The 25,308-nt window shown below is 37.4% G+C and overlaps 3 protein-coding genes and 1 long non-coding RNA gene across 4 annotated transcripts in view; 2 read left to right on the forward strand and 2 right to left on the reverse strand.

The window, feature by feature from the left end:
* Positions 1-15,477, reverse strand: part of LOC101220785 (mediator of RNA polymerase II transcription subunit 23) — a 60,325-nt gene extending 44,848 nt beyond the window's left edge. Inside the window, exons 1-6 of the mRNA XM_011657152.2 lie at positions 15,237-15,477; positions 15,078-15,121; positions 12,946-13,045; positions 11,837-12,820; positions 10,903-11,137; positions 1,004-1,221 (exon numbers count right to left, since the gene is read on the reverse strand). Coding sequence (XP_011655454.1) covers positions 1,004-1,221; positions 10,903-11,137; positions 11,837-12,820; positions 12,946-13,045; positions 15,078-15,121; positions 15,237-15,347 — 1,692 coding nt within the window. The 5' untranslated portion in view covers positions 15,348-15,477. The remainder of the gene's footprint in view (positions 1-1,003; positions 1,222-10,902; positions 11,138-11,836; positions 12,821-12,945; positions 13,046-15,077; positions 15,122-15,236) is intronic.
* A 2,515-nt stretch (positions 15,478-17,992) lies between these two features.
* LOC101220544 (F-box protein SKIP28) lies at positions 17,993-19,695 on the reverse strand. Its single transcript, XM_004150076.3, has 2 exons — positions 19,156-19,695; positions 17,993-18,779 (listed from the first exon to the last, which is right to left on the reverse strand). The coding sequence occupies exons 1-2, from the start codon at positions 19,579-19,581 to the stop codon at positions 18,195-18,197; spliced, it is 1,011 nt and encodes a 336-aa protein (XP_004150124.1). The 5' UTR covers positions 19,582-19,695; the 3' UTR covers positions 17,993-18,194.
* Positions 19,696-20,083: 388 nt separating this feature from the next.
* LOC116404031 lies at positions 20,084-21,848 on the forward strand. Its single transcript, XR_004216965.1, has 2 exons — positions 20,084-21,595; positions 21,683-21,848. It is a non-coding gene; the product is annotated as an uncharacterized LOC116404031 (long non-coding RNA).
* Positions 21,849-23,283: 1,435 nt separating this feature from the next.
* Positions 23,284-24,082, forward strand: LOC116404142. Its single transcript, XM_031886406.1, has 2 exons — positions 23,284-23,505; positions 23,586-24,082. Exons 1-2 carry the CDS (start codon positions 23,322-23,324, stop codon positions 23,723-23,725), a joined length of 324 nt encoding a protein of 107 aa, XP_031742266.1. The 5' UTR covers positions 23,284-23,321; the 3' UTR covers positions 23,726-24,082.
* Positions 24,083-25,308: the final 1,226 nt, after the last annotated feature.

A 25,308-nucleotide genomic window follows, 5' to 3' on the forward strand; every position in this document is an offset into this window, starting at 1 on the left:
CTCTTTCAACTGGATCAACCTCTCCGAGATGCGAGATCCAACCTTCTACATTTTAAATATTCGGATTTTTCCCTACCTTCCTCAAAAGTAAATTTTTTAGAGGCTCCCATTTCCAAACTCTGGACCTTCCTAAAGAGAAATGTGATTTAGATTTTGACTCTCCTTTTAATTTGAGCATTGTTGAAAATGATCATTTAGGGAAGCTAAATGAGTTGAAGGACTATTCTTTGAAGGACCCTTTAGAAACTAATCTCAATGATTTGTTTCAAAATGATGAAGAATTGAATGTTGGAAATCAAACATCTGGAAACCCCTCTCAGTCAAAACATTGTGAAATTCCAGCCCATTCGAAGTCGATAGTAGAAAAATGCAAACTAGTTTTCGACTGAGATTTGATTCAGCCTCTTTTTGGTCTGTTAACCATGTACTTTGTGAGGTTTGAAGGTTGCAGATGAAAAGATTAGGATTCAAGTCTCTTGAACACCCTTTTCAGTAGTACTCTCCTTAGATTCAAGAAAAAGCAAAATCTTCTGATTGATGTTGTTAGCCTAAAAGTTAACCTTTTAAATGTTTTGTCTTCGTCATCATGATTCTCATTCGAAGGCAAAGATCTTTGGGCGGCTGGATAGTTTTGAAGCAATCGTTTGCCTCTTCTTGGTGTTCCCTTCTCCTTTCAAACTGAAGCATGTGAATACAAAATTTCAGTTTGAAGTGGGCATTTTTCGGTAATGTGTTTATATTTTCTCTGTATTAACCCGTTGCTAATGTGTCAATTTTCTTTTGCTTTGGTTCTTTTGTTGTTTCTCCTTTGTGATCGTTTGTAGGTCGTTTTCCCTTTTGTATTGCCCGAGTTCATCTTTGTTTAGTTTGTTTGGATGATATTGTCTTTTTCTTATTTTGCTCTTAGAATAATACTCTTGTATTTTGAGCATTGGCCTCATTTATTATTGATAAAGAGGCTTGTCTCCGTTTCAAAAAAATGAATTCGTCATTCAAAATTAACCTTCCTTGCATCTGAATTCAAAGCACTCATCACAAGTTCAACCCGGATGATTTGTACAAACAGCCAAGTGACATGATTTGTCCTTAAAACATGTTGACCTCCCTCTGTCACGCGAGAGAACAGCTTAGCCACAAAGTCCACAAAATCGATACATCCACTTTTCATCAGAAAAAAGAATATATCCGAGAAAACAAGCCACTCTTGCCAGCAATGTATCTCTGCAAACAAAAGTTACAAGAAGTTCGTTATCAACATGGTAATAAAAGTTTAAAAATTCCTAGTTACAGTAATCACAATATATATATGCTTACAGTATGTAGACAGCACAGAACGACAATATAACCTATTTCTTTGGGAAAGGAAAAAAAAAAAGTTTGTCTCCTTTCTTTTATGTTAAACTCTTGATTGACCCAAAAACTTAAGCTTACAAGTGAAGACAAATTTAATATTATATCATCGAACACTATGGTAGGTTTCTCCATACCTACAGAAGTCACAATACGGTTCCAGCCAAATAAGAGGGCTGTTCCTCTCCCCATGAAACTCAGTTCATCCAAAATACACACAATATCCAGAATGTCCAACCCTAGCACAAAATACCTGCCTATATAGCTCCCTTCTACTGCTGCCACGTGGTGCAAGGACCACTGACATCTCTAACTACCATATTGTCTAACCTGAAATTCCTTTCTTGCCCCTCCGTCTATACATATAGGTTATTGGTGGCCTTGCAATACCCCCTCAGAGAAGAGACACCTTATCCTCAAGGTGGTATTCGAGGTATTGGTTTTTTAGTACTGCATAAGATTCTGATGGAACTCGTAGCCAAAAGAACTGAGAATTCAATCTTATTGATTTTAAATAGCAGAAAGTTAACAATTCTCTGTTTCCCTCTCTTCCAAGGAATAACAGAAAGATTCAAATACTAGAAAAAATAATCCATACCCCCTCCCGCTCTTAACAAACTTATTTATATGACTAACCAACCTATCCCTAACCAACCTATCACTCACACGTGTCTCCCTCCCTAACAAACTTATTTATATAACTAACCAACCTATCACTCACACGTGTCTCCCCCCTTAACAAACTTATTCCCCTCCTCCTGTACTGATATAATATTGGAGGTCTAACATTACTCTCCTTCTCCAAATTCACCTTGTCCTCAAGGTGAAAATCTGGAAAACACTGCTTCAATTCCTCATATAACTCCAAATTCACCTTGTCCTCATGTTGTGGAAGACCCTTCCATTGCACTAACACATCCCAGTCTCCCGCTTTGTTTTTCGAATAACTATAAACCTCCTCGGGAATATCCCTCCATTCATGATTTTCTATTAAACAGGGAACATCATGCTTATCTTCCTTGTGCTCTCCCAACACTTTTTTAAGCTGTGATACATGAAATACCGGGTGTATGGTAGAATTCTCTGGTAATTCCAGCTTGTAAGCCACTGGACCAATTTTAGCTATCACCTTGTACGGTCCAAAGAACTTAGGAGAAAGTTTTTCATTTCTTTTTCTTCTGACAGTCACTTGTCGTATGGCCTTATCTTCAATAATACCAAATCCCCAACCTGGTAATGAACCTCTCTTCTCTTGGTATCGGCATATTTCTTCATTTTGTGTTGTGCAACTCTCAAGTGTTCACGTATGGCTCCTAACACCACATCTCTTTCTTTCAGCTGTTCATCTAACATAGAGTTAGTAGTGTCCCTCTCTCCATAGTATATCAAGGGAGGTGGCAAACGCCCGTACATAACCTGAAATGGTGTGACTCCGAGTGCACGTTGATATGTAGTGTTATACCAATATTCTGCCCACGGTACCCATTTAACCCATTCCTTAGGCTTCTCTCCACAAAAGCAACGCAAGAATGTCTCCACTCCACGGTTAACAACTTCTGTTTGACCATCCGTTTGTGGATGATATGTTGTACTGTGGTTCAATTTTGTTCCTGCCACGTGAAATAATTCCCTCCAAAAGTGACTTAAGAACACCTTGTCTCTATCTGAAACAATGGATTTGGGATATCCATGTAACCGCACGACTTCCTTCACAAATATTTCAGCTACCGTCTTTGCTGAATATGGATGTTTCATAGGGATGAAATGCCCATATTTACTGAACCGATCAACCACTACAAATAATACTTCATCTCCTGCTGCTTTAGGTAATCCCTCCACAAAATCCATTGAAATATCCTCCCACACTCGATTGGGTACCTCTAACGGAGTTAACAGTCCAATTGGTGATAGCGCCAAAGTCTTATTTCTTTGACAAACCATGCACTCTTCGCAATACTTCTTCACTTCCTGCTTCATTCCTTCCCAATGTAACTCTGCAACCATCCTTTTATATGTCCTTAAGAACCCCGAGTGACCCCCAAATAATACTGGACTGGAATAAGGGCTTGTGCTCGGCTGTATTACTCCCGATGCTAGCATTTCTTCCACCAGTCTCTCCATTTCTGTCTTCTCTTGATATGCATACCTATAGGGTCGTACATTCACTGGATCAGTTCCCTTCTTTAGATGAATCTGGTGTTCTATTACTCTTCGTGGTGGCAAAGTTTCGGGCCACTCAAAGACATCTTCGAAGCTTTTCAACACTACTGCTACTGACTCCTCTACAGTCAAGACTTCATCAAACGAATCATCCCCTTCTAAGGATTCCCTTCTTTCTAAAGCTCTGCATTCGACCAAAAACCCTTGATCCTTGTCTCCCCAAGATTTCATAAGGGTCTTTAAGCTGACTCTTGCCTTTGTTAGACTAGGGTCTCCCCTTATAACAATCTTCTCTCCGTGGTGAGTAAAAGTCAGAATTAAGTTTTTCCAGTCTACTTCAGTTATACCAAGAGAGTATAACCATTGCATCCCCAAAATTGCATCCACGCTTCCTAGCTCCAGCGGCAAGAAATCATCAATAACTCTCCATTCTCCAATTATCATTTCAATGGCTTCACAAACTCCCTTCCCTTTTATAGCCGTTCCCGAGCCTAATATGACTCCAAAATTTGTAGTACTTTTCGTGCTTATCTGCAGTTCCTCAACCAAACTTTCAGAAATGAAGTTATGTGTAGCTCCGCAATCTACTAATACAATGATCTCCTTTCCTAGTAATTTTCCCTTCACCTTCATAGTTCCTGGATTAGATAATCTCACGACTGAGTTTATCGACAACTCCACCACAGTCTGCTCTTCTTGGATAACTTCAGCCACATTTAACTCTTTCTGTTCTGCCTTCTCTTCTTCAATGATTTCATATTCCTTATTATCCCCCATCACTACCAGCATACGTAACTCCCTCTGCTCCTTCATCTTACACTTGTGGTCATGAGAATATTTCTCATTGCAACGAAAACTGAGTCCTTTCTCTTTTCGTGATTGAAATTCGACATCAGATAGTCTTTTCGTTGGGCCTGTTTTCCGTACCTCTTCGCCAGTCGTTCCTCTCAATGTGACGGTTCCCATCGGCCAGTTCCAATTTCCCTTACTTTCTCCAGAATTCCCAACTGTGCTGGTTTTGCTTCCACTTCCAGAATTACTCAGTTTCGTTCCCGAATAACCAGGGAGGTTTGCTTCTCGTCTAATATCCTCTCTATTTTCTACTTTCTGCGCGATTCTCATCATTTGTGATAATCCTTGAGGCTCACAGAAATCCATCTCGGCCTGTATCCAAGGCTTCAATCCTGACATGAACGTCTCCTCCACCACTTTATCGGCCAGATCCGACAGAGGTGCTACTAATTTATCAAACAGATTTCGGTATTCTTCCACTGTAGTCGTCTGTTGAATGCGCAAGAATCGACCGTATAAAGATCCTTCCCTTGTTGATCGAAATCGGATCAACACTCTTTCTTTTAAATTTGCCCAATCAGCGAATTTATCCCGCTCTTCTTGAGACCGATACCAGTTCAGCGCGGGTCCTTCGAAGCTAATTGTTGCCACGGTCATCTTTTCGAAATCAGTTAGCTTATGAATTTGAAAATACCTTTCGGCGCGAAACAACCATGAATCTGGATCGTCTCCATTGAAGATTGGCATCTCCACCTTCTTGAATTTGTTGCGGTCGCCGTTAGCGTCTTCACTCGTTTTTATTTCTTCCTTCTTCGGTTCGTTTTCGCGAATGGAAGTTCCTTCGCCGTCATCGTTGTTCTTCATCGGAGTACCCCGTATTGATAACTCGGTAATCCTTTCGTTCATCGTGGATCTCTCTAGGGCGGCCGACTCCATGAATCGTAACATCATTTGGTTCTGTTTTTCCATGTTTTTCGATATTTCGGTCAACGTTTTTTCGATAATTGGTATTTTACTCATCTCCTTCTTGAGGCTTTGAATTTCCTGGTCATACGACTCCATCTTCTCTTCCAACCGAGTTTGCACCATCTTCGGTTACTCCTTCCAAGATCACGCTCTGATACCAATTTGATGGAACTCATAGCCAAAAGAACTAAGAATTCAATCTTATTGATTTTAAATAGCAGAAAGTTAACAATTCTCTGTTTCCCTCTCTTCCGAGGAATAACAGAAAGATTCAAATACTAGAAAAAATAATCCATACCCCCTCCCGCTCTTAACAAACTTATTTATATGACTAACCAATCTATCACTCTCACGTGTCTCCCTCCCTAACAAACTTATTTATATGACTAACCAACCTATCACTCACATGTGTCTCCCCCCTTAACAAACTTATTTCCCCTCCTCCTGTACTGATATAATATTGGAGGTCTAACAGATTCCCAAGTGGCTTCGTGTGCTGGTTGATCTTTCCACTGAACTAAATACTCCCAATCACGTTCGGTATCATTCCAGCGCAGTTCAGTCACATTTTCAGGCTCGAGCACTAATTCCATTTGGTCGTTGAGTAGGGAAATGTTTGGCTGCACATGATGCTTGTCTCCCACTGCCTTCTTCAGTTGTGACATGTGGAAAACAAGGTGGATTCGAGCATTATCTGGTAGATCTAGCAAATAGGCTACTTCCTCTATCCTCCCCAATACCATGTATGGTCCAAAAAAATTTGGTGACAGCTTTTCGTAACGTTTTTTAGCCAATGACTACTGTTTATACGGTTGTATTTTTAAATATACCCAATCGCCAATGTCAAACACCACATCTCGACGGTGTATGTCCACAAGATTCTTCACTTGTGCTTGGGCGTGTTGCAAGTGATGCTTTAGAGTAATCAGCAGCTCATCTCTAGACTGCAACTGTGATTCTACTGAATCATTTGGAGTGGAACTCGGATGTCCATATGAAATAATTGGAGGGGGGTCGTCCATAAACGACTGCATAAGGAGTATTCTGTATGGATGCGTGGTAGGTGGTGTTGTGTCAATACTCTACCCATGCTAATTTTTCACTCCATGTCGTTGGTTTTTCATGACAAAAACATCGCAAGTACAACTCCACACTCTTGTTCACAACTTCTGATTGCCCATCCGTTTGCGAGTGATAGGCCGTACTTCTCTTCAATTGAGTTCCTTGCAAACGGAACATCTCTTTCCAAAAGTGACTCAAAAACATACGGTCCCTATCGGATACAATAGAACGAGGGTACCCATGGAGACGAACCACTTCCTTTATGAACAGTGTGGCTACTGTTTTGGCTGAAAATGGGTGTCCCAAGGTTAAAAAGTGAGCATATTTGCTAAGACGATCTACTACCACAAGGATCATGTCAAACCCCTTAGATCGTGGCAAGCCTTCTATGAAATCCATTGATATATCTTCCCAAATTCTGTTGGGAATGGGAAGGGGCAGCAACAAACCAGCTGGAGACAAGGCTTGTATTTTGTTTTGTTGGCAAACTGGGCATTGGTCAACATAAATTTTGATATCACTCTTCATTCCTTCCCAAAACAATTATGCCGCAATTCTTTTATATGTCCGTAACTGCCCCCAAGGGCCCCCAACCACGGAATCATGGAAGGTGTGTAGGATGGTCGGAATCAAGCTGGATGTCCTTGGGAGGACCAATCTGCCTTTAAAGAATAATTTGCCATGGTGTATCGAATAACAAGGCATACATTCCGGGTCCTAAACCACTCGGTCAAATATATTTTTCAGCTTCTCATCCTCTTGGACTTCTTTCTCAACTGCCTCAAGATCCAACAAGGAGGGCACGCTAATCACATTCAACTGTGCCTCCACCGGAATCCGCGAAAGTGCATCGGCTACCTTGTTCTCTGATCCCGCCCGATAAAAGATTTCAAAATCGAAGCCGATCAATTTCATCATCCATTTCTGAATGCCTGGTAAAATCTCCCTTTGCTCCAAGATGTGTCACAAGGCTTTTTGGTCAATATATACAAAAAAACGATGTCCCAACAAGTAGTGTCGCCATTTCTCAACAGCTAATACGATTGCCATTAGCTCTCTCTCATAAATAGATCTTTCTTTGGCTGTCTCTGATAGTCTCTGGCTAAAGTATGCAATGGGTCTCTTATTCTGTGATAAAACTGCGCCAAGACCGAACCCTGAAGCATCCGTTCTATTTCGAATGGCAATTGGAAATCAGGTAATGTGACCATAGCTTTCTTCAGTAACTCAAATGCTTTGGTCGCTTCTTCTGTCCAACGGAAACTTTTTTTCTTTGTCAACCGAGTTAGGGGAGTGGCGATAGCACCATAATTTGCCACAAAACGTCAGTAGTAACCAGTTAAACCCAAGAACCCTCGTAATTCTCACATTTTTCGGAATTGGCCATTCCAGCATAGCTCTAATCTTCTCCTGATCAGCTTCAACTCCTTTTGCTGAAACCCAGTGATCCAAGTACTCAATCCGGTCTTTTGCAAACTGGCACTTCTTTCGATTATCGAATAGGCTATGTTGCCGAAGTAATTGAAACACCAAGGTGAGGTACTCTAAATGGGCTAATGCATCTTTGTTGTAAACCAAAATATCATCAAAAAATACCAGCAAGAATTTATGCAAGTAGGGTCTAAAAACCTGATTCATTAGAGCTTGGAATGTCGCCGGAGCGTTCGTAAGGCCGAACAACATAACAAGAAACTCGTAATGACCCTCATGTGTTCTGAGGCCGTCTTCCTTACATCTTCATCTCGTACCCGGATTTGATGGTAACCCGACTTCAAGTCTATCTTGGAGAAAACACTTGAGCAATTCAACTCATCCAATAGCTCATCAATCATCGGAATTGGGAACTTGTCAGATACTGTAGCCCAATTCAAAGCCCTACAGTCGACGCAAAATCTCCAACCGCCATCCTTCTTTTTTACTAGAATAACCGGGCTAGAAAAGGGGCTGATGCTCGGTCTTATAATACCCGAAGCCAACATCTCGTTCACCAGTGTTTTCGATCTCATTTTTCTGGGCGTGTGGGTAACGATATGGCCTTACATTAATGGGATTGGTACCTTCCTTCAATTGGATTTTGTGGTCAATCTGTCGCATTGGGGGCAGCCTGTTTGGCATAACAAATACATCTTCGAATTCATTTTGGAGTTGTTCAATTTCGGGTTGTATTTCCTCCATTGATTCTGTTGCCACCAACATCCAATCAGCCTTCGGAATTCCCATAGCTCTGAAATCAACTAAAAAACCTTGATCATCCAGTTGCCACGTTTTAACCAGCACCTTCAAGGATATTTCCATTTTGGTCAGTGAGGGATCTCCTTTCAAGATTACATTAGTGTCCCCGACAATGAATGTCATGGTTAAAGCCTTCTAATCGACAGTCATAGCACATTGCTTTCGGAGCCATTGCATCCCTAATACCATATCTAAGCTGCCTAATTCCAACGGTAAGAAATCCTCAATTATGGTCAGTACTGGCAGCCCCACAGTGATGCCTTTGCACATTCCTCGACCTTGCACTGCCTTCCTGGATCCCATAATGACGTCGTAGTTGGTCGTTTCGGCCATAGGTAATTTCAATTTCTCTACCCGCATGAGTGAGATAAAATTGTGGGTTGCTCCACAATCCACCATGATTATTATCTCTCTATCTTCCACTGTTCCTTTAACCTTGAACGTACTTGGAGCTGTCAGTCCCACCACCGAATTCAAGGATAATTCCACAACTGGACTAACTTCAACCATTGCGTTCTCGTTCTCGACGTCTTCCATCTTTGTATCCTCTAAATCATTTGCTACTAGGTAAAGGCGGAGCTCTTTGTTTTTGCAGCGTTGTCCCTTACTAAACGGTTCGTCACACCGATAGCAAAGCCCCTTGTCACACCTTGCTTGTAACTCAAAATCAGTCCATCTTCGAAAATTATTTTCGTGTCGAACCCCACTGCCAGATGCGACAACTTGCGAGGTGATCGGAGTAGATGAATGTGCGTGTACCCTATCGGCTAATGTCACGATTTTTGTTGTAGAGTTTTCTAAAAGTTTTTCCTCTTGTTTTTGGGCTGGCTTTCCATCTTTTGCATATGGGCCTTGAGAAGCCCAAGCCATTTCTAATTTTTCCTCAGCTAACCGGGTTGCATACATCATATCTTCCAGGCCCACGGCCCGGATTGCGAAAACCTCCATTCTAATTATGGGATCCAAACCGTTTGTAAATGTCCCTACCAAAACGCCCTCGGCCATCTTTGGTAACGGCGCCGATAATTCCTTGAAGCGTTACAGGTAATCGCTCACCGAATTCTCTTGTTTTATTGCCAAAAATCGCGCACAACTAGTCTCATGCTCTCGACAACGGAACCAGTTGTACATCCGTTCCTTCAATTCTTTCCACGATCTAAAACACTTTCGATTTTCCACCCAACGAAACCAGCACAATCCTTTCCCTTCCATACTGACTATCGCAATTTTCAGTTTCTCTTGTTCATTCAATAAATGCATCTGAAAATAATGTTTTGCCTGATAAATCCAACCATCTGGGTCTTCTCCGTTGAAAACCGGCATCTCCAGTTTTTAAAATTTGATTTGATCCTGTCCTACCCCTGTTTCCAAGCTTAGAGACGTTTCTCCTTCCTCATCTCCTTCGATGATGTCTTCCATTCGAAGTTTCCTCTTGCCGGTGCTTACACCGGTCAGTTTCGACCCTTCCTGATGTCGTTGACGGTCTGCATACATCTCGATTATAACATTGCGTGCATTTTTTTATCGTTTTCTCCAGAACCGGTAACCTCTTAACTTCTTTTTTAATCGCTTCGATCTCTGCTTCCAAAGCGTCCAGATGTTCTTCGATTCTTTTTTGTGTCATTTTCTTCCACCTCCCCAGGATGTCGATTGTCTCTGATATCAATGGTAGGTTTCCCCGTACCTACAATGAATCAACCCAAAAATATACACCAAAACAGAGATATTTCTATACAGCAACTCAAAACACAAATACCAAGAGGAATAGTTGTTATACGATTTATAACTCTTAACAAAAAACAACAGGAAGTCACAATAAAGTTCCAGCCAAATAAGAGGGTTGTTCCTCTCCCAATGAAACTCAGTTCATCCAAAATACACACAATATCCAGAATATCCAACCCTAGCACAAAATACCTGCCTATATAGCTCCCTTCTACTGCTGCCACGTGGTGCAAGGACCACTGACATCTCTAACTACCATATTGTCTAACCTGAAATTCCTTTCTTGCCCCTCCGTCTATACATATGGGTTATTGGTGACCTTGCACACTACCCCTCAGTTGTAGGATTGAAATATATACAAAACTCAACAAGTGGAAATCAATATTAATTGGGGAGGAAATAATATTGCAAGGTTTCAAACATAAAACATCTTAGATAGATCACTTGTTCTGATACCATGTTAGATTATTGATTAACCAAGTTTAAGTTTAGAGGTGAACGTCGATTTACTATTATCTCATCTAACATTTTTCTTTACAAGAAACCAACTTTCATAAAGAATATCATGACTAAGTCGCTGGATAAAAGGAAGAATAACAAAGAAATTGTAGTTGCCTGAATTCGTCAACTTCAAAAGCTCAAATATTCTATCAATTGTCGCCTCACATATCATCTCGGATGTAAAAACTGCACCAGGACTGAGTCCTTGTGCAGAAGACCTATAGCCAGGAGCCACAAGAAGCACACGCTTCCACCAGTCCGGTGATGGAGTTGTGCGAAGAGCGTGCCTTATACAACGCATAGCTCTTTCCCAATCTCGAGTTCCTCTCTGAATAGCAGATGCAATATCCTAAACCAGATAAATAAAACCAATTTAACTTCATAGAATGTCAATCAAATGAATAAATGAGAAACGGGAATTGTATCAGTCAGTGTATGAAAGCTACAAGTATTTAGAAGCCATACAGTATATTTGAGAAGAGAAAAACAAGGTGTATATTTCAAGTTGGATTTCTATAATTGAAATCACATAACATGCAAAATAAAAATTTTAAAAAAAAACTCAATAAAATTGAGAGAATTAGGAAGGCGATATGGCAATATATAAAGGTACACAATGATACAGGGACAAGAAGTATTAGAGATGATAAAGCAGATAATAAAAGATCTGAAATCACAGTTGATGAATGTTTTACTACGCAAATATTTGGCAATTCATAAAGAAGACTTCATAACAGGCTCCCATTGGTTCCATTTTTCCATAATGAAGCTAAAGAGTAGCAGACTCTATTACATATAGATAATTGCAATATCTTTTCAACTTATAACATACACCTAAAATGTTTCAAAAATTTAACCTCACCTACAGGGGGAAGAAATTGTCAATTAGCCTGGAGAGATATGATTGTATTGCATGTTTTCCTTTCATTTTCTTTTATTTCTACGCCACTCATATAGCTAGACAAGATACATTTTTGGTTTTCCTCTTTTTTACTCACTCTGACATTAAATAGAAACCCTCTTTGAGCTCAAGATTAAGTTAATTCACCTCGCCATGAAGAGGTTCACCAAGAACACTTGGGTATGTGATTGGTGAATAGCGCAAGCTTGCTACTGCTTCACCAGATATGTTCTGCATTGTTTGAGAAAAAATCCGTTGAGTGCCAAATGTAGGGCTGTGAAGGTGTTGATCCAACATCTGCATGTGCATTGCCATCATATCTCGCCTCCTATGGATCTCCAACATGAGTGTAAATAAGGCTTCATCATCAGGAATGTTATCAATGAATTGCAAACCACTGCGTAGTAATTCATAGAAGGGCACCCGACATTTATTCTCCTCAACCAAAAGCCAGACTACATCCAAACAGCTATGTAGCCATTCAATGAGAGCCTTGTCAGGCCTCCAGGATTTCATATTCTCAGATTCCTCCATCCCCTGTTGCCGTTGGTCCCAATTAACCATCCAATTGAGCATGTGGGAAAAGATATCAGCATGAGTCACTGGTTTTAAATCAAATTTAAGACCACTTAAGATAATCTTGCAACAAAGCTGACGAAGACTGCTTATTGCATTATTTCTCAAAAATGAATTGACCCTAACTGCAGATGGCAATCCAGTCCCAGAAAGATCAGAGGATTTGATTGGTGACAATGCTGTGCAAGAAGATGGATCAATACTAGACTGAGCGGGTGAACTGATTCCATGAACCAATGGTAATGGAGAGGCAGGATTGGAAGACTGAAAGGTAGAACTATTAGGCACTGGATTTGAGGATGGAAGCACCCCAGACTGTGATAAATTTGTTGTTGAGACAGTAGGCGCAGCTTGACTTCCCTGACCCATGGAAACTTCTGCAGATGAGATTGAAGAAAGAAGGGATGGCAGAAAAGTGTCCCAATTGATGTAACCTATACTGCATAAACTCCGTAAAGCAAAGAGAAGAAATTCTGCCCTTGGTACATGACCACTGCACTGCACAACTAGGGAGATGAGAACAGACTCAGTCACAGCACGCAACTGATCATGGTCCTGAAAGCCGATAGGTTGCCCCGTTTGTTAGACACAGTGTTCAATATTGTTTGGTGAAATGGAAGAAAATGAAAATGTTCAAATGCTTCATGATATGAAATTTTGAATTAAGTTCTGTAACTCACTGAAAATTGATTCTGAATTTGCTCAAAATCTAAAAGGAATTGCTCATTTCGAGGAGGAAGCTCTCTGTTAATAGCTAGTACACGCTTTTGAGCCTTGTTCCTGAAGAAGTGTAACAAAAATTAAGATTAGAGAAGTTCCACATAAAGAATTTATCCATGCAATATTTGAATTTTTTTTCTTCTAGTTGATTTAGCATTCTATTTTGAGAAATTATTGTAATATTTGATTTTTTTTCTCTCTTTCTTTTGCTCATTGTATAACCCTCTTGTACAATGAGCTTTTGTCTCTATATTTAATTATTAATAATAGAGATTTGTTTCCTTTTCAAATAAAAATTTTGGAAAATTATTGTAAATGGTAAAATTTGTGAAAATATTTATAAAATATAGCAAAATTTTAAGATTCTATAGGTATCTATCATTGATAGAATCTAAAATCTTGCTATATTTGGTAAATATTTTGGTTCATTTTGCTATATTTGAAACTGCCCCTTTTATTTTTATGTATTTACTTCAATTATTGTTTACCAGGGCACGAAAACGATATTTCATCATCAGAAAAATTACAGAACTTATGAATGCAACAGCCAAATGTCCAGAGCCAAGCAATAACTTCGTACTTTAAACCTAATTTCCAACTCAGCAGCACCCAGTATTGTATCTTCATTCAGTTGTTCACTTTAGGAAATTTTAAAAACCCATGAAGCATAACAGTTGTTACCATCATACCCTCAAATTTTCAATTTGAGCAATCACGCAACAAACTGGAACACTTTGTGCCAATTTAATGATCCTCTCATAAAAGCATATGGCTCTCATTGTCAATAGAAAATTTAATAGAACAATAATGGAAAGAAAAATATTGAGAAATTAACTTTCACGCCACCAATTGATAAAATGAAAACAAAATCACCTATCACAACTCAATTCAGCAAACTCGCTACAGGGAAGCACAATATCAATTAAGGATAAAATAAAATAAATCGAAAATGAGAAACGTGCAACTCAGCGTGCACATCAGATCACTTAAATACCAATAACACATGTGTTTTTCTTGTAAAAAGCGAAGAATATTTTCTATTGCACAAAAAAACAGAAAGGTAAAGCCTTTTTTAACAAGAAAAATATATTCCAAGAAAATAAAAGAGCAATGACAACCAAAAGTATAGCCATCGTTGAGTTTTCAGTCGATGGATTGGGGATTAGAGCATGCAAATCATTTTCCATTATCAAATAACACACTGAACCATATGTTTTTGCACAGGTTTACCCACAGAAGAACAGCAACAGACATTGTTGCTTTCAGGCTTTGTACCTCAATTTACTTTAAAAGACATACGTAAAAGAATAATTAAAAAAATAATCTCCAAATAATCTTAGAACTCAAGTACACACTTGTTCGTTGGCTCAAAAAAATGTCATGGTTGTGCAACCTACAGCACAAATCCGGTTCAAGTAATGTTGTAAAAGAATCTCCAAGTCTTATGGAATGAAATTGACACAAAAAAGAGGGAAAAAAAAAAACAGAAATTGGTTGTTCATGTAACAACTAGATGTAGGTAGCTCATTTCATAGTTCCTGTTTAGGCTGGTTAGTCTTAAAAACAGGCTATATAGTGTATCTGCTTCTAATCTCTTAAAAAGGGCGGGCTATGTTATGATAAAAAGAAAAAAAATGGATATTCGTGCGAGGCCCATTGCATGCTCCTGACTATTCTCAGGGGACAACCATCTCACTCTATATTTAATTTTCAAGAAATCTAATATGATATTAAAACCTAAGTAGATGACCACTGAGATATGTTATGGCATAAATTCTGGTTCATAATTGCAGAAACACCAAAAAATACACTAAAAATATTTCCAGAGAGAATTGGATCATGGACCATGTCAAAAGAGGAATATGGCATCAATTGGAATTTAGTGAGACAAATGTTTAGCCGCTCAAACAGAACAATGTGATTCACCTAGTTTTTAAACTATCCAGATTCAGTTTAAAGGAACTAATGTCAGAATCATATAATAAGAAAGATTGCAAAATAAAACCAGCAAAAACACAAACACGTTTTTTGAAAAAACATAAACCAATAAAGCAACAAAGACATAAACAATATAATAGAGAAAAACACTCACGGAGGTTCTCTAGCTGAATCTTCATGCTTTAGACGATTACTCCTCTGCCCAAAAAAAAAAAAAAAAAAAATAAGCACAGAAGATGCTGTTTGTAAAATAAAGATGGAAACTTAAAATGAGAGAGAAAAAAGGTGAGGACAAGGGAAATTAAGTTATTACTCCTAAGTAGAGGTCGAAGAGATTGACAATGGCAGCTCGAGCTGGGTGGAACTGGTAAGCACGGGAAGTGGAGACTGTCGTTAGTGATGAGGATCGTTGTGATTGATCCATCTTCTCATTCCCAGTTCCAACAGCTCGAGCTCTTGGAATTTCAGGAAGAATCACAGGACTTGAAACCGGAATCAACGAACTGAAGAACTCGGAATTTGGCAGTGTTCGTCTTTTTGAGTCGTAGTTTTTTTATTTGGTTCCCAACTTTCTGAAATTGTTGCGGGTAATCGGGTTTGGATTCCACGAGAGAGTAATGGGCCGAGTAGTTTCTATTGGTCATATTGAGCCGGCCCAGCAGACTTGTTCGATTGCGCAAAATGTGTATAGTTCCTTCATGTTTTTTTCATCTCATTTAGTTAGTTACATATTAGTTTTTCTTAGGTTTAATTTAGATATATAACAATTCTAATAATATTTACCATCCCTATAAAAATTATATATATATATATATATATATATATATATATATATATATATATATATATCATTAAGCTTACCGTTCTATTTTCATAAATTACGATTTATCCTTCTTCATCCTCATGGACCATATTCCTCACGTACAACAGGTTGCATTAGAAGATTTACATATGATGTCGACAACTTGAAGTTTGACACCACCCGTTCCGAGCTTCAAAAAGGAAGTTCAAGATCTTGTCAAGAGTCGGTAGCTTTTGTCGAACCGTTGCAACTTTGATGGCCATGGTCATGGCATTTGTAATATAAGAAGGATTGTGGGTCTAGCAAAATTGAGTGCAATAGTGCCGAAGTTGCACCGCTGGCAGTTCTGGTTTATTTTTATGGTTTATGGGCATCTATCTCTTATAGACACAAATAGCATCTTATATATGTCTATCCTAAATAGACACAAAATAGTTCTTCTATTTCAACCTCTTTATCTTCTTAAGCTTCAACTTCTTTTGTCTCAAGTAATAATTTTTAAAAACTTGTATAGTATAGTTTGGGATAGATAGTGGTTTATCTCTATATATCCTAGATAGGTGAGATAGACCATAGATAATGATAGATATATAGTTTGAAAAAGATTCAAACCTTAGTCAGCAATTGTATTTTTGGATGTTTCTAAATTTGTGGTTCCAATTTGTTCCAACTCATTCTTATCATCCTCAATTTCATCTATATGCAAGCATATATTAGAAAGTAATAACTTTAAAAAACTTCATATACAATTGTGGTAGTTTAGGACAAAAAAGCGATAGACCACTATCATTGTCTATCTTAGATACATAAAGATGTTATTTATCATTGTCCATTCTATACATAAAGATACATACACATAGATATATTTTAATTTGGATATTGAGGCCGTTTTTTATTATTGTAATTATACATAATTGGAGATGTTTTATTTCATGTAAATATTTTCTAAAATCTTTTCTTATTTTATAAAGAATAAATTATTTAGTCATTGCTCAAAAAATGGTTTTTAGTCACTTCCGTAGTTCCCCTGGTTCCAAACCAAAGTAATTAAATAAGTTATTCTCTAAAATGGACTAACCATTTTTAGCTTGATTGGAGTTGGAGATGTTCACACTCATCCTCACCATGTTTTCTCAAACGAAAATAATCCTCACCATGTTTTTTCAAATAAAAATAATTTTGAAACTTTGAAAATCACTTTTATGGTATTCAAAATTATCTTAAAATACATTTTTAATTGCTAAAAAATTAATGTCATGTTTAACTTTACACTTTTAAACTCTGTTTTTATATCACCATATTTTCATATCACCAAAATTCAATTTGTAAACTTTGTTTTCATATTACCAAACCTGAATTTGAATTATTAAAAGAGTGAAAATAGTTGCAAAGGGTGGTAAAAACAATTAATAGTAATAGAATCAACCTCACATTTTTCTTATTTTTATTGATTGATTACTTTTTACATATGTGTAAATGTGGCCTAAAAGCTAGAGATGTCCACTAATTAACATGTGAGGTCTAGAACCTGGTCCAAATGAGTGAGAGAATCCCCAACTAAATGGAGAATGAGGGAGGCAGTGTGAAGACTTTTTTTCTTGATGGCTAAGTGGGGAAGGGGACTATATTCCTTGTTCCCACCTCGACCCTTGCAAACATCTCTACTAAGAGCCACATGCTTAATCAAATTGAAGAGTAAATCAATATACCATGTTCAATCACCAAATGATCAACAAAGCTAAAACTAATAAATTACTGTAAGTTATAAATTATGTCAACACTTAAACAACTACTATGGTCTGCTACAAACATTAACACTTCTAAACACATGTTACACAAATTTAGGCTTGTTCAAATATTGGATCTAAGATGTTCACTAAGCACACAAATTGCATAAACTAGTGTTACATAAATACAATCTTCTAAAACTCAACTCTCAATCAAACACTTTTACTATTCTTATATAACCATTTTGCATAAAACAAACACTTGGCATGACACAGAGCCTCTTACACAAACTTTTAGAAGGAAATCTAAACTATTATATCATAGTCATGGTTAATGTGAGATAATGATTTTGTTTAAGATCCAAAAAAACGTGATAAGTTTGTAAAGAAGTTTGCATACAACTTGGAACAATTACTATTGAAATTTGTATATTTATCAAGAAAGTGCTTTCTTGTTCTTCTTCTTCTTCTTCTTGTTCTTCTTTTTTTTTTTTTTTTTGCCTATTTTATAGGTTTATCAAAAACTCAATCTTACAACTCTACACCCAAAATACAAACTTTATAACATGCACAGATTAACTTCAAATTTACCAACTCAACCTACTTCCCATTATACTTACAGTTCGTTCAAACAAAGCATAATTTGTTGCAGCCATGCCTTGCAACGTTCATTTGCAAGATACAAAAAAAGCAAACAATGGCTTCTAATTTTAATCCAAATTCATGTGGCAACTCAACCATATTATGTTTCAAGACAAATTTCACAAACAAACCCAGCAGTAGAGCTACTTACATTATCACGGTGTCGCTTGCAATATGGCCTATTACAATGGTTGCATTTGGGAAGTTGAAACCAGCAACTTGAACACAAGATATCTGAACATATAGCCTCTTCTATTTCATCATCATCCACGCATCCGCCGCATTCTTCACACCTTGGAATGCAACAAATGCAACCCCGGCAATCTGCCAGCAAATTCTCTCCTTGCTTTATCTTGCATCTCTCCCTTGAGCAATCATAGACATTCCTTATGTCATAGCATTTTGGGCAGATTTGTACATCAATCACTGGCAGGAAATCGCTACTCAACAACCTCGGCCGGTCCACGTGCTCATGATACAGATGGTGTACCTGTCGCCACTCCTGCTGCTTGTTCAGTGATCGGTTTTCAAGAAGATGGGATCTGAGGACTTCAAGGTGTTGGTTCTCTATGTTGTAAATGCCACCAATCATTAAATTCTTCAAATTGTGAGAATCTTGGGACAAAGTCTTCACTGCTCTAACCACTCCCTCAGGAGTCAAACTAGTGCATCCGGGTACATAAAGCTGAATCAAGAAGGAAAATGCTCAACATGTTTTGTTTCCGAGAGTAAAATGGTTGTTCTTTGAATTTGATGGGATAATTTTTCAAATAACTAACTTTCTTGTGAGTGTATACGCATTTCGACTGAACTTATAGGACATACCGTCTTACATTACGACCCATGACTCCCATTAACTATTAGACTAACATGATCGAATACATTCTTTAAGTCCTTTATTAAATTCCGATCATTGCAGTATAAATCTCATAAAAGTAGAAACAACCCAAATTGACATTCTCAACAGATAATTAAAACAGTTCGAATAAATATTAAAAGTACAAATGAAGAAATTATTGATAAGATTAACCAACCAACAACTCAGCAGAAGCTGTGAATACCTTGGTGAGAAGAGGATTGTTCTCAACAACTTCGTGAAGTCCAGAATCTGAAATCTTGAAACAGTTGATCAAAGCCAAAGTTCTAAGGCGGCCACTCGCCTTCCGGGCAATTCTCCCCAGAGTGTAATCGGACAACCGGGAGCTCAATCGCCCATCGACGACGATGTGAAGCCACGGCAACACATCATGTTCCACTGCGTCTCTCAGCGATACACAGACTGCGCTCAGGGAAAGAAGCTCAAAGAGAGGAAGATAAGTCATAACATGAAACAACGCCTCATGCGGTGGCCCTGCTTCAGCCACAGACGCCGGATTTGGCGGTTCCTGATTCTCAGACATGGAAGTAAGTTCTTCATCTTTCTTCTCTGCCGCCGATGTGCGGGAAAAACCCAATTCCTTAGCTACGGATGATTCTGGTCCGGCCATGGCGGTAAATGAAATTGAGAACTGAGAATTTTGAGAGAATCAAATATCAATGGTGGATCTTTTATCTAAGAAAATTATCAATAATGGATTTTTGTGAGAATTATTTAGCTTAGTTTGCACGTATTTCTTCTTAAGATTTGAAAATAAAAATTTGATTTAAATACTTACTACCACCCCTCACTTTTTCTTACTCTCTTCCTAAAATCTCATTTTGTTTTTCTGTATTGTATTGAAAATTAATTTTATTGATTGAGGCTGGATAGTTTAGCTAGCTCTTGTCAAATATTAATCTAATGTACCTTAAAAAATTAGATAACATGAATATAATCCAACTAGTTATATATTTATTGATTTTAATTGGTTAATAAGTCAAACTTTGGAGTATTCAAGTTAAAAAATAAAATTAATAAATATTTGTATGTATATCATTAATTTAATCTAATAAGAAGTTTTATAACCTTACTATGTTTTCAAACATTACAAACCTTTGGGACTGTTTGGGCCCCGGTTTATTACTGTGGGTTTGGATTATAATAACCCAAACCCACATTTGGGGCCCGTATAATGGAAACCCTAGGTTTAGGAATCTTACTGTTTGGTATGTTTCTAATCTCCTTCCATATTGTCCATCCATATTATTTAAACTATACGTCTATGAACCCTAATTTCTATTATATTGTTTAAATTTTCCCCATCCCTGTTTCAACATACATCCGTGTTTGCCATGTTTCTAATCTCCTTCCATATTGCCCATCCATATTGTTTAAATTATGCTTCTGTGAACCCTAATTTCGGTTATATTGTTTAAATTTTCCCATCCCTGTTTCAATATACGTCCTTGTTTGTCATGTTTCTAATCTCCTTCCATTTTGCCCATTCATATTGTTTAAATTATACTTCTGTGAACCCTAATTTCCTGTTATATTGTTTAAATTTTCCTCATCCCTGTTAACTCATATGTCCCTGTTTGTCATGTTTCTAATTTGTTTTGTTGGTTTCACTTTGTTGTTGCTACTGTGTCTAATCTGAACACATTTTGTACCATTTTTTTAATATTATCCCTCATAAATATGTTGACATATTTATTTATTTGACACTTTGACTATGTTCACACTTCCCACTTACTTGCAATCAATATGACTTTTGAATTTGCTTTGCTGAGAAGTCTTTTCTCTTTACTTGCAAGCAATTGTTCTGTTTCTTTCTCTTTATTTCTAAGCAAATCTCATCCATCCATCCATTAATATGCACTGTCTGTGTTCATTTTATTTTTTGGTTATCTATTTGTCTACTCATAGCTTATTTTTATCTTAGTTGTAGGTTTTGACCATTTTCTTCCCTTTTCTGTACACTTCTGTAATTTGCAGAGATTTTTTTTTTTTTTTTTGTATGAGTGAATAAAGGCATACTTTATTCACCCTCTAACCCTCTATATATACCACTTCTTTTGTTGTATTTTATTGTGTTGTTTTCCTTGCTTTCTCCTATGTGCTTTCTTTATTTGGTATGTAACTTAACTTTGTTTTCTTCATTTGAACTTCTATTTCGCCTTCTTTTTTCTTTTGTCATATCTATGTTAAGTAGATTATGTTATGTTTAAAGCATATTTGTGGGCTATTACTTTCTTCTTTTTGTGAAGAGTATACCTTCTTATACACAAACTTAGGCACGGCCATAACATACTTTTCATGATTTTCTTGATCTCTTCTCATGTCCACTGTCCATATTCAGTTCAAGTAATGTTGATGTTTTGTGACTCTTTCATATATGTTTTATGTGTCGATGTTTTATGCTTATTTGGTTGCATTTGTATAGCTATATATGTTTTGCTGCGCATCCTATTGTTGCTTCTTTTTGTATTCTTGTTTGTAATAATTGATCAAGTTCGTTACACCGAACGAATTCAATTTCTCTGAAGCACAACGTTTCTTTAAATAACACGGCCTAAATTGCTCATTCATTTTAATCAATCTTCTTTTTTCAATTTCACCTTGGCATTCCTCCAAACAATACGGTACGTAGTCGATACACCTCATCCTTATACTATTTGTACTTGTACTTTTCTTATGTCGGTACACTAATTTCATTTCTTTATTTGCAGGATATCCAACTTCCTACTTCGTTCGTCAGAGGTACGAGGCATTGGCGCTGTATATTGTACTACTTTATTTTCAAATATTGTCAGTTAATACTTTTGCATTCTTCCATATTGTACTTCAGAATTTAGTGACCATATTCGGTAATAAAGAATTCTCTTTTTTTTTTCATGATTCCAAATGTAACTGTATTTTTTTACTTAACAGTTTCTTTCGGTTTAAAAAAAATGTCTTCATTTTTAAAAAATTTCGTACACAAAGTGTATACCCACACAACCATATCAGTAGTATGAAACTGGAAATCACAATGAATTTATTCAAAGTAAAAAAGTTTTTTTTGCAATAACTATTTAAAATTTTTTGCATAAAATAAAGCTATTTTTGGTTGAAAAAGCCTATTTTGAACATCAAATGACATTTTCTAGCATTTTATTACTTTTATTTTTTCGTACCAAGGTAAAACATGTAATTTTACCATCAATTTCATTTTCAGTAAACGTGTATAGTTTATTATAAAATAAATAAAATGACATCAACATTTGTAAAAAAATACATTTCCAACTGAAAAGAAAAGTTTCACAGGCATTTGTAAGCAATTGTAAACAATACATTTGCAACCGAAAATTTTCACGGGCATTTGTAAGCAATTAAAAGGCTTTTTTGAAAATGTGGAAGAAACAAATTTTTTTAAAAAAAGATAAACAGAAAATATGGCTGAAACAAATTTTAAAATAAAAGGAAAAATAATAACACTTTCGATATTAGCCAACTGTTATGATAGACCACATCGTACTTCTTTTTCAAAAAATAGCCAACTGTTTTCTTTCGATATTAGCCACGCTTTTTAAACTGAACAACATGAATTTCGAGCAGTTTGTTTTGGTTTACGGTTCGAACATACTCATACTAGTAACATATTGTTGATGCATAAGTTCATTTTACATAATTATATGTTAGAAGTACATAAATATTTATATTAATGTATGCATTTAAGGTATACTAGCATTACAGTGCTAAAAATAGATCGTGACGTTCGTAGGCGCTACCCTGAAATGGATAACCAAAACATTCGCACTATACTAGCTGTCTTCACATCCACCCATAATCAGTTAGTACTGTTATTGGATGCACTAATGAATGACAATAAGCGGGTGACCCATACACCGTACGAATTTAGGCATCAAATTAGACAACTGTCATACTTCCGTATGATACACTCCTCCGACCTCGTTTATCATGAAAGTACCAGAATGGACAGACAAACTTTTTCCATTCTATGTCACTTATTGAGGACGATTGCTGGTCTGACGTCGACCGAAATCGTCGATGGTCGCCATGTTTCTGCATATATTGGCACACGATGTCAAGAATAGAGTCATCCAGCGGGATTTCGTGCAATCAGGAGAGACTGTTTCCCGTCACTTTAACCTTGTATTGTTGGCGGTGTTGCGATTGCACGATGAGTTGTTGAAGAAACCCCAGCCAGTGACTAACACATGCACTGATTCACGATGGAGTTGCTTCGAGGTCCGCATATTACTATATCCTGTTACTTATCAATCACCACGTCAGTGACTAACTGGGTGGTATTTCATTCTGCAGAACTGCCTTGGGGCATTGGATGACACGTATATCAAGGTGAACATGTCGCAAACCGATAGGCATAGGTATAGAACACGTAAGGGAGAAGTTGCCACAAACGTCCTCGGTGTGTGTGATACGAAAGGCGACTTCGTCTTCGTATTGGCTGGTTGGGAAGGATCCGCAGCAGATTCGCGTATTCTTCGAGATGCTATTGCACGACCAAATGGACTGCATGTTCCTCACGGTAATCAAATGTTTTATGCCTCGAACATATACTTCCTACAACGTCAAGCAAATTAATTCTATCTGACGCATTCGTAACAGGTTATTACTATTTATGTGACGTCGGATATCCCAATGCAAAGGGATTTCTAGCTCCCTATAGAGGACAAAGATACCACTTGCAAGAGTGGCGAGGAGCGGGAAATGCCCCTGCCACCGCGAAAGAGTACTTGTCAACATGAAACATTCTGCTGCTAGGAATGTTATTGAACGAGCGTTCGGGTTGTTGAAGGGTCGATGGGCAATTCTTCGCGGCAAGTCGTACTATCCCGTGCAAATTCAATGTCGAACAATTCTAGTGTGTTGCCTACTACATAATCTCATCAACTGCGAGATGACGAATGTTGATTTTGTTGACGAATGAGACTCCACCTACACCACGATTGGAGGTGATGACATTCAGTTCGTTGAGAACTCAAACGAATGGACGCAGTGAAGGGATGATTTGGCCGCAGGGATGTTCAATGAATGGCAGTTGCGTAACGAATAGGCTAATTAATTCGATTTCGTATTCCTGTACTTGTATTTAGTTAGTATTGGGTGTGTCTTCCTGTACGCTTCAATGTATGCATGCAGTATGAAAAACGAATTTGAGAATTTTGCCTTCTTGTATATTTTAATAATTATTCCTTCGTGTTTATTGAAGATACTTAAACAAATGCATGGTTGTATGACAAGTTCATCACGTGCTCCTAAGCATGTATGGACGGAGGAGGAGGAGGCAACCCTCGTCGAGTGTATGGTCGAGTTGGTGTCTATTGGTGGATGGAAGTCAGACAATGGCACATTCAGACCTGGGTATCTGCCACAACTTCTGCGAATGATGGCCGCAAAGTTGCCGGGATGCAATGTACATGCGACCATAGTGATCGACTGCCGCATAAAGACGTTGAAGCGCTCATACCAAGCAATTGCATAAATGTGTGGCCCGTTATGCAGTGGGTTTGGTTGGAATGGATTTTAAATATGAATTTGCTAAAAAAAATTAATTAAATAATAAATATATCACATCACTACCAATACAATACTTCCCCCAAACACATTTTATCATAACCGTATCATAACCCTACCCACATAACACTAACCCAAACACATCTTATCATAAAACTATCATAACACTACCTAAATAACTCTTCCCCCAAACACATCTTATCATAAAACTATCCTAACACTACCTAAATAACTCTTCCCCCAAACACATCTTATGATAACACTATCTAACACTACTCACATAACTCTTCCCCCAAACAACTTTTATAACACTAGTTTTATCATAACCCTATCCATTCCATAACTCAACCCTTCCCCCAAACGGCTCCTTTAAGTTGGCGAAAAGAAGTTTGAAGAATCATAAACCAAAGCCTTTGAAAAGACCATCAACCACAAATTGAAGAAAATAAGACCGTAAGAAATTAAAACCCAATTGCCGAACTTATTACAGAAGTCTAAATGGATATAATAAAAATTACAATACTTTAAATTGTTATAAATATCTGTTGTAGGCTGAGGCACTTCACTTGGTGAGCACATTTGACAAATTTTGTGAATAAGTATCTATTCACCATAATTCAAACTACGCATACATTTTTTCACGTCATATTTACTTCAACATGCAACAGCTTTCTTTGCTTGTTATAACATAATAAAGATGTTTAAGCAAAAATGTTTATTTTCTTCTTATTGTATAAACACAATTATGTTTCAAATTGTAGGAAATGCCTTTTAGAATTGCAAAAAATTGAAATAAGACCAATAACCAATTCTT

The sequence above is a fragment of the Cucumis sativus genome, chromosome 5, assembly GCF_000004075.3.
Source record: "Cucumis sativus cultivar 9930 chromosome 5, Cucumber_9930_V3, whole genome shotgun sequence".
Lineage (NCBI taxonomy): Eukaryota > Viridiplantae > Streptophyta > Magnoliopsida > Cucurbitales > Cucurbitaceae > Cucumis > Cucumis sativus.

Bases quoted from the DNA above. Each gene is read 5' to 3' on its own strand.
- LOC116404142 (XM_031886406.1), top strand. From the start codon at position 23,322: ATGTCGCAAACCGATAGGCATAGGTATAGAACACGTAAGGGAGAAGTT. The intron at 23,506-23,585 runs GTAATCAAATGT...CATTCGTAACAG, and splicing joins TGGACTGCATGTTCCTCACG to GTTATTACTATTTATGTGAC.
- LOC101220544 (XM_004150076.3), bottom strand. From the start codon at position 19,581: ATGGCCGGACCAGAATCATCCGTAGCTAAGGAATTGGGTTTTTCCCGC. The intron at 18,780-19,155 runs GTATTCACAGCT...TTCTTGATTCAG, and splicing joins ACAATCCTCTTCTCACCAAG to CTTTATGTACCCGGATGCAC.